Genomic DNA, 8,750 nt, shown 5'->3' with positions numbered 1-8,750 from the left:
AACCTGCTCCTTGGAAAGGACAGGGCCTGGGGTCAGCCTCCCCCTAAACCACAAAAGGAAACTGCACCAAAGACAAGGAAAGTTGATTTTTTTTGTAAAAATTTATTCAGCGTAGTCTGGCAGAGGTTAAACACCAACATCTGCAGCGTGCTCTGCACACACTGAGCACATCTGGGGGATGGCCTGCAGTGTATCCCACAGTCCAGCCTGGAGCAGGGCTGGACAGTGGCATCGAGTCAGGAACCAGAGCAGAGGAGCCGGAGCTGAGGGGGGGAGAGGGACAGCGGTGGGTGAGAATCATCCAGGGCTGGCTGTGGCTGCAGCAGGATGGAGGGGAAGGATATCTAAGGCAAGCAGAGCAGGATGCACAGGCTGGGCTGTGGCACTGTGCCATGGATGCAGCAGGAATTCCCCATGGAGCCGTGCACCCTGCAGCTGTTGCTGTTAAAGGAGGGTGCTGGGGAGGCTACAGCCAGCACCCAGCCCCTGTTTCCCTGGAGCTGTGGGGCAGCAGCAGTGCCCAGCCCTCCCTGGTAAGGCAGCACTGAGGCACTGGTATAAATACTGTGAGAATCAGACTTCCAGTTATGGCTAGGAACAAAAGGAAAAGCCAATTTTCCTCAAGGTGCTGCTCAGAGCCTGTGGAGCTGTGTGGGAAAGGGGCAGTGGGGATTCCCAGACAGGGAAAGGTGTGGGGAGAAGTTCATGTACATCCCATGGCCAGCCCAGAGCAGTGGTAACCTCTGCAGTTTGTATTGCATTGTGTTTGTGTGGATATGAAAAATTCCTATGGTATAAAAATAGAGAGCAAGAAATGGGACAGCTGACTTCAAAAAAAGATAAAAGTCTCTGGCTCCTGATCAGTGAAGAAGTTACACGATGGATTTTTCAGGTTATACCTTGTAACCATAAACTAAAAACAACAAAAATTCCAAATCTAAAACATAAAAGTTTCCACATCAACTCCATCTCTGGTAGTGCATCTCATCCTTGGCTATAAAGTATTTACAGGTTTTACTCATTTACACAATATGGCTTCACTATATTTGTAACACAAAGCATTAAAACATCTCCGAGCAAAATTCTTCATAAAACATTCTGAATACAAAGTTTGGCATTTCAGTGATTTGGCTGAGAAAGCAGCAGAGTTACTTGTTTTCTGATTGTGCTTTTTTTTGGTGATGACAAGCACAAATTTTGGTCATTTCCATCAGGGCTTAAACTCTCCCTCAAAGCAGGTCCTGAGCTGTGGTTGCAGGGATGCTGTGCTGGACCCCACGTTCAGTCAGGTAAGGAAGAGAGGAGAAGGCCTTTGTTTGGGAGTCTTGAGAGTAAGACAAGAGAGCAAGGATGTATTTTGTGGTTGTTCTGAAAGTGCAGATCTTTGGTAATAACAGAAAGAGCAAAGCGAGGAAGAGGGGGTTTGCTGGGAGCAACGTTCAGCCAATTCCATGGAGGGAAAGGTCCTGGAGCAGGGAATTTTTCATCATCGGGAATTCAACCGAGGAGCAACCTGCAGGAGAAGGACAGGTTTGAAAGTGTGTTCAAAATGCTGCAAAACTTTTCATTCCTCAGCTCTGCTGGGAGTCAGTGCAGTCTGGATTTGTTCTGGACTTATTTCTCAGTATCTCTCAATATTTCTGAATAAGTGCGTAAAATCAGCTGTGGCTTGCTAGGACCACCACAAACAAGCTGAGTAGGGGAAATTATTTTGTTTGAGGTTTTTAAATGTATTTAAAATTTAATTTGCTAGAATCTTGGGGTGTTGGAAATAAAAAGTGAGTGCCAGGACAGTCCCTTGTTGTGTGTGAGGGAGTTTGGCAGCCCCTCAGGGCTGCAGGAGCCCCGTGCTCAGCTCCAACTGGGGGAAAGGCTGGGATAGCAGGGCAGTGCCATTGGCAGGAACATCCCATGGCATGTGTCCCATGCTGGAGTGCTGGTTGGGATCCAGGGTAAGTGATCCCCAGCCCACACTCACCACTGTTAGATGCCCGTTCTTGGCTTTGGCTATGAGCAGTTCTGATCCCGAGATGAAGTCGATGATCCCTTCTTTGCCTTGTCCCACTGTGAACTTTATGCTGTGGAGAGCAAAGGGTGAGAACAGCCCTGGTGAGTGTGTGGGACTCTCCAGGAGCTGGGTGTTAACAGAGCTGCAACAGATCTGTGCTGGAGCCTTGGTTGAGGTGGACTGGGTACATTTGGATGGGGTAGAGGAAGAAGCAGAGCCAAGGCAGGGCCCTGGTGTCACTCACCTGCCCTGGTTGATGTTGATGTTGTTGATTTTGTTGGCCAGAATGGCTGCTTTTGTCAGCGTCTCAATCACGTGGTCACTCTGCAGGACAACATCTCCCTGGGAGGAGAGTCCATGCTTTAGGATCATGGCTTTGGGGTCACTGTACCAAAACTACCCTGCTGAAAGGGACAGGGGACAGGGACAGCACCAAAGGGGGCCAACAAGCACTGCTGAGCCCCAGCTAAGAACCCAGGGACATAGCAATGAAACAGCTGGCACAAAGTCACATCCCTGTCACCTTGTCACCCTCCTCCCAGCTGCATGTGCTCCCTGGGCCTTTCACCCTTTCTCCAGAGGGGGCTGGAGGAGGGAGGATGAGCCCCTGGTACCTTCTGCTTGTTGTCCTCACAGTGCACGTGCAGCACAAACAAGTTGTCACTCAGGCTGCTGACGGAGATGCCTGGGGGGGAGAGAACAGTGTCACCCACTGCTGGGAGCTGGGGAGGGCTCACAGCCTCTCCCAGGAATGCAGCAGCTGTTCCCACACAGCTGCCAGGCTGCAGGGGGCTGAGGGGAGAGGCTTCAGCCCAGGGCTGCAGGGACCACGCTGCAGCAGGCTCGGCAGTTTCCCCCTCCCTAAAAATCCGGTCCCTGTCAGATAATTCTGAGGACCAAAAGCTGCAGCAGTGGCCCAGGCAGCTGCTGTGCAGGAATGGTGCAACTCCCCCAGGGCCAGGCCCTGCAACTGGGAAATCAACTCAGGGGGAGGGTTGAGGGAGATGAATTGAGTAATTTTGGTGACATTTTACAGAGCTTCACTTTAGAGAAACGCAATTTCAAGACACTAAAATACTTGCCAGGATTAGTTTATCTGTTCTTGTCCAGGACAAGGACAAATTGGAGTTTGTAGTGGTGCATACTAAAGTGCAGCTGAGGTGCAGGGTCAGGGGAGTGCCCAGCCCCATCCCTGTGCCATTCCCACCTGTCAGGTTGGAGTAGTCGATGCGCTGCTTGATCTTGGACTCCTCCACGATGATTGCCGAGCTCTGGGTGAGCAGCAGCTGCCGTGCCCTTGCCTTGTAGCCCTTCCTGTCGTACTTGACCACGGGCACTGCGTACTGAAACACGAGTGAGCAGGGCCACATCCCACCTGGGGCACTGCCAGCCCCCAGCAGGCACCAACCAGGGCTTGGGAAACCAGGAATGTCCAAAATCCTCTGTGCCAGAACTTCCTCGCTGCCCCAGAGCAGCTCTGGACACAGCCTGGTGGCTACACTGCCTGGGGACTGGGAAACCCAGGTTTGGGGTCTCTCTGCGGCTTTCCCCCTTCCCCTGCATTCAGTTCTTGACAGACATCATTACACTGCCCAAATCTCCACTTTCTAACCTTCCAGCCCTTCCCAGACTATCCTCAGAAGTATTACAACCTTAATACAACAAAAAATGCCTGCTGTACTTCCTCCAGAAATCTAATCTGCCTTTCTGCTGAATACCTGGGGGCTTGACAGAAGTATTGGGACACATCTCTCACCTTAAGTGCTTCATTTGCTAATGCCTGAAGGACTTTAGTATTTATTTCTTCTCTACCTGTATTAAAACCAAAGAGGTGGGGAGGTCAGAAAGGAATTTCCAGCAAGAAAAGAGTTCATTAATCCCTCCCCTTCCTTTTTTCTCTTTAACTTGGCAACCCCCACTCACCCAGTCGAGTGTTGATGAAGAGCCTGGGAACACTCTGAGGATAATTGTCTTTTTTACCCTTGAAAATCTCACTGGCAATTACTTTTTGTTCCAACTGCAAGGACAAAAGAAGTTTTCTTGTTTAGTATAAAATTTCTCCTCATTAAAAAGATACCTTGGTGTTAGAAGAGATGTTCCCTTTGTGGTTTTAGTCATCATTTAGTTCCTGTTTGGATGAGGAGTCACCCTAAACTTGAAGTCCCTGGAGGTGGCAGAGCTCCAGCCCCTGTCAATGACCTGAGCCCTGGGCTCCTTTGCTCCAAGAACAAACCAGGGACTGGGAAAGTGCGAAATCCCCACTGCTGTACGTGGGGCCAAGGCTGTGACACAGGACAGGGCCCCTGGGATGATTTACAAGGAAAAAATGGGGATAAAAGAGGCTCCTTATCAGTGAGTCTGGTTTGCTGGGGGAAAGCAGCTGCTGAGCTGAGTTAATCCCCTGTCCTTAATCACAGGCTCAGCCCCAGCCTTTCACTCCAGGTGTCCATGCACTGCAGAAGGTGAGAGATCGTGCAATAAAGAACCTTGGCAGTTAAAACCAGCATCTCCTCTTTACTGAGCTTTTTTATTTAATACAAAAACTCCCTCCCCCTACCTTTCCATGAGATGAATTAAATCTCAGTATCATTTTTATTCTTTTTAGAATAAAGAATTAGAATTTTATTCTTTTTAGACAGAGCAGCTGAAATTGTAACTTCTGTGTGGAAAATGACTGGGTTTGTGTCTGCAGGATTCTTACTCTCTACATGGTACAGGCAGAATAATGCAGCTTCTTATATTTTTAGCTTCCATGGGCAGAGTATCAGGGCCTTTCAATAGAGAAATTATGTAGGGGCTTGGCTCCACTGCCTATTTAAATAGTACCTATTGAAATATGTATAGAATGGGGTCTCTTCTATGCACATTCCAGGCTTTTAGTGTTTTGTGTCTAACTTAAACCCAAATCAGTGCCACTGTTCCTGTGGCACCCCAGACAGCAGCGATTCACAGCCCTCCAGCTCCCCACTGCTGCCCTGAGTCCCTCCCTCCCATCCAGCTGCTCCTCTCCTCCATTCCCTGGGAGTTCTGCCCTTGGGAATGTCAGGGAAGCCCTGCCAAGGTGCCCCTCACCTGCTGCTTCCACTCGGGGCTGATCCTCTTGCAGTAGGTCCAGACCATGTTCTGCATGCAGAGCCTGCGCAGGAGCTGCGACGCCTGCAGGGAGCCCACGGGAGAGGGGACAGCTCAGGGCTGGGGACAAACCCTCAGGGACAGAAACCCTCAGGGACAGAAACCCAACAGGGACAGAACCTCTGACAAACCCAATAGGAACAAACCAAACAGCCCAGAACACTGATAAACCCAAGAAGGTGGAACTTGAGAGGGACAAACCCAACAAGGACAAAACCCCGACAGCCAAGAACCACTGACAAACCCCACAGAGCAGCAGCAACTGCAGAAAATGCACTGCTGGGTTAAAAAGCTGTTTCCTGACCAAGAATTAAATAATAAGTAGTTGATTTTTTGCCTTTCTCCATGAGGGTTTGCCCTGGGATTTCTCTGGCTGCTTTAGAATGGGGAACAAACACCAGGATCTCTCTCTCTGCACTGCTGTGCCCTTCCTTCCTTCCTTCCAGCTCTACCTTCAATCCAAACAATTCTTTGGATAAGGTAACTGGGATTTTCTACCGATATTTTGTTTTGAGCAGATAAACCAATTCAAGGAGATGCAGAATAATAACAGCTACAGAGAGAACTGAATTTGTTAAGAGAAAAATTAAAGGGAATTTCAGAAATGTATGAAAAACCCAGGAGAAAATGGCATTGCAACAGCACCACACTCCAAGAAGCTGCACTCCTCTAGGCCTGGATTCCCCTCCCACATCCCAGGGCTCATTCCCACCTCACAGAGCGATGGGGGAGGAGTTGGCCATGATTTGTCCAAGACATTTTTTGGTAGGTTCCTCTTGAGGTTCATCAGGAAGGAGAATCGGATGTAATCCAGGAAATACTCATTCTCTGGGCACCGCGGGTGGTTCCGGTAAATGAAGCCTTTAATGAACCTGTGGGTGTGGAAAACATTGTTAGAAAATTTAAAAAGTCATCAAAATTAGTGGTATTTAAAGGTTCCATTTCCTGGGGTTTATTTAATAGTTGTAATTTATTTTAAAAAAAACTTTGTAGTGATAAGAAAGTTTCTTTTTAGCAGGTTATTGTTAAGGAATGTGATGTTTGATGGCTTGGGCTGCTCTTCACACACCTCCTGATTGTTTCCACTGCCCATTTCCTCTTGGCAGCTTTTCGGCGTCCCAGGGTTCCCCTCCACCAGGACTGGATGGTGATGGCTAAAAAGAACACAAAGATCTTGAATTGGGGGAGCTCCTTCATCCCCAAACTGACTCCACACAAAACTGGCACCAAAAATGTTCGGGAAAACCCACTCTGGAAATAACCAGCTTTCAGTGGGGCATGGGGGCGAGAATATGAGGTTTTGATAATATGATACATGGGATAAATGTCAGTAAAAGGATGGGAATTGCTGGGGGAGCATCTCTCCCTCTTTCAGTGTCCCTCATACCTGAGCGTTTCATGGTCAGGAATTTCTTCCGGCGGTAAAAACCTCTCCACGTCGCCTGCATTTTTGTGGCTGGAATTGCAAGAAAAGCAGCAATTTGCAACTGTGACCAAGCACATTTTGGTAGAAAAAGACTCAACTTTCTAAATAGAAATCCAATGCAAGTGTGAGTGCCTCACCCAGACTCTGCTTCCTCACTTCCAGAGCATCTTCTGTCGCAAACAGGGTCTTGGGAAAGCGGATAAAAATCTTTGTTCTGGAAATAGAAATACAGAACTACATTTTACATGCTGGAGCAACTTGCTTTTGGCATCCCCTTTGGGCTCTGTAATCTTTCCCTCCCCCATTATCTGGAGAATCTTTATTTCAAAGGGACAACAGGGACATGCAGTGATTCATAACCTCAAATTGAGAACACAGAACTGACCGTCCCATTTTGTATTCTTCTGGTTTGTAGCCAAGATGCTTCACCAGCACAGCCACCCCATCATAGGGCCGCCCATCCCACGTGGGCCACGTCTCTGGACACAGGGATTTGTACCTGGGAATTGGCAGGAGAGGAAATCTTAGGGAGAGAATCCAAGGAGGGAGAGGGGTCATGAGAAGGGAGAGAGCCCAAGCTTCCCAGCCCTCTAGGTGGTAAATCTTCCCCTGTGCTGTTCCAAACAGCTCCCAGCCTCAGCATCAATGGGATGAAGCTCAGAGAGAGGGAGCAGCAGAGGAAAGAATTCCAAAGTAGCTTCACCTCTGCAGGAAAACCTCGTATTTTCTGCGGTAGGCGAAGCCGGCTCTGCGCACGCGGAGGTTCTCCATCAGCCCCAGGTACTTCACCTGGTGTCGGATCAGGACTTCATCAAACCGATCTTGGAAATGGAGAAACACAGTCAGTGCACAGCTGCCCCTTGGTCTAGAGAAGGGGAATGTTCAGCTCTTGTTGTATCTCACACAATTATCTCCAGTAAATCCTCACAGCACCAGTCCCACATGATTTTGTGTCTCCTGCCTTCCCCCATCCCACCCCTTTTTAATTATTTATATTCAGCTCCAAAATGAAGTTTTCCTTTGGGATGTTTTATGCACAGAGGAACAAAAACTGAGGGAGAATAAGGTCATTATACTGAATTTACATAGGTCAATAATTCTTTACTTTAACCACAACCTTCCTCTACACCCAAGAGCAGTGCTCCCATTGTGGCTCCTGGCTGCTGGCACTGCCACCCCTCCTCACAGGAGCTCAGGCACAGACCCAAAATGAACCCAGAATCGTGCAGGGCTTCATTTGGCTCCTTTCTGTGCCTCCCTGACTGGGATGCAGTGCTCTGCCTCTGGCCCCAGGGCCGTACCAGCCTGTTTGGCATCGTTGGGTTTCATGCAGCGAATGTAGGAGGGTTCTTTGGACATCAGGATTTCCATGAGTTTGGAGAGGCTGTTTTTGAACTGAGTTGCTGCCTAGGAGAAAAAAAACCAACAAACTACACGTGAAGGGATGACCTGACCAGCAGAATATGATGTGAGGGGTTTGAATTCAGATCAGGTCAGAGAGCTCATGTTTTAAAAAGAGCCACAGCCCCCTCCAGCTCTTCAGTTCTCACCGTTTCAGGTCTTTTTTTGTCTGTCAGCTCTGTCCTATCAAAGCACTGGTTTATGATGGGGTTCTCTGAGTTGCACATGGTCTGCAGAGAGAGATTTTTTTACAGATGAAGTACAGAGAACTACCAGAGAAACCCGAGGACAAAACTAAAATAACAAAATGAATATTGGGATTTCAATCAGCCTTTTCAGAGCGCAGCCCTGTGGGCACACAGCCTCCAGGTGGAGTCTAGAAGAATCCTTTCCCTCAGGTGCCACCTCATTTTAAACCCAACTCCTCATTCTGTCCTGGAAACCTCCTCTCTCCACACTCACCTCCTTCAGGTTCCGGAAGAGAAGGTCATTGTTTTTATCTAGAAAACCTGGAAGAAAAACAAACCACTCAGGCTGTTCCACTGGAACTTCAAGGCAGGGATTTGAGATTTGAAATTGATCTGGTTGATCAAATGATGTGGGGATCTATTTTAGGCCCAGATTTTTGTTTTTACAGTGTTACCTGCAACACTGTAGGTGACATCCCCAGCGTAGTGCGAGAGCCGGAACTCCTCCCGCCCCAGCGACTTGCGCGTCTTTTGGTCAGCGAGTTTGTGCCTGTGGAGGGGGAGCAAAAACCTTCAGGAGAAACAAAATCCTGCA

The 8,750-nt window shown here is 48.5% G+C and overlaps 1 protein-coding gene across 4 annotated transcripts in view; it reads right to left on the bottom strand.

Annotated features, from left to right (window-relative positions):
• Positions 1 to 86: 86 nt before the first annotated feature.
• The window catches only part of MYO1C (myosin IC), a 51,455-nt gene continuing 42,791 nt past the window's right edge, over positions 87 to 8,750 (bottom strand). For all 4 annotated transcript variants that reach the window (XM_058854063.1, XM_058854065.1, XM_058854066.1 and 1 more), the window contains exons 15-32: positions 8,611 to 8,705; positions 8,430 to 8,476; positions 8,117 to 8,197; positions 7,868 to 7,973; positions 7,270 to 7,387; positions 6,952 to 7,065; positions 6,704 to 6,780; positions 6,528 to 6,596; positions 6,210 to 6,294; positions 5,853 to 6,012; positions 5,081 to 5,164; positions 3,932 to 4,025; positions 3,765 to 3,820; positions 3,216 to 3,351; positions 2,623 to 2,693; positions 2,253 to 2,350; positions 1,979 to 2,078; positions 87 to 1,513 (exon numbers count right to left, since the gene is read on the bottom strand). In XM_058854063.1, coding sequence (XP_058710046.1) covers positions 1,487 to 1,513; positions 1,979 to 2,078; positions 2,253 to 2,350; positions 2,623 to 2,693; positions 3,216 to 3,351; positions 3,765 to 3,820; positions 3,932 to 4,025; positions 5,081 to 5,164; positions 5,853 to 6,012; positions 6,210 to 6,294; positions 6,528 to 6,596; positions 6,704 to 6,780; positions 6,952 to 7,065; positions 7,270 to 7,387; positions 7,868 to 7,973; positions 8,117 to 8,197; positions 8,430 to 8,476; positions 8,611 to 8,705 — 1,618 coding nt within the window. In that variant the 3' untranslated portion in view covers positions 87 to 1,486. The remainder of the gene's footprint in view (positions 1,514 to 1,978; positions 2,079 to 2,252; positions 2,351 to 2,622; positions 2,694 to 3,215; positions 3,352 to 3,764; positions 3,821 to 3,931; positions 4,026 to 5,080; positions 5,165 to 5,852; positions 6,013 to 6,209; positions 6,295 to 6,527; positions 6,597 to 6,703; positions 6,781 to 6,951; positions 7,066 to 7,269; positions 7,388 to 7,867; positions 7,974 to 8,116; positions 8,198 to 8,429; positions 8,477 to 8,610; positions 8,706 to 8,750) is intronic.

Source organism: Poecile atricapillus, chromosome 21 (genome assembly GCF_030490865.1).
Source record: "Poecile atricapillus isolate bPoeAtr1 chromosome 21, bPoeAtr1.hap1, whole genome shotgun sequence".
In the NCBI taxonomy this organism is placed as follows: Eukaryota; Metazoa; Chordata; class Aves; order Passeriformes; family Paridae; genus Poecile; species Poecile atricapillus.
Note: the sequence above shows the minus strand (reverse complement) of the source record. Positions and strands in the feature narration are given on the sequence as shown.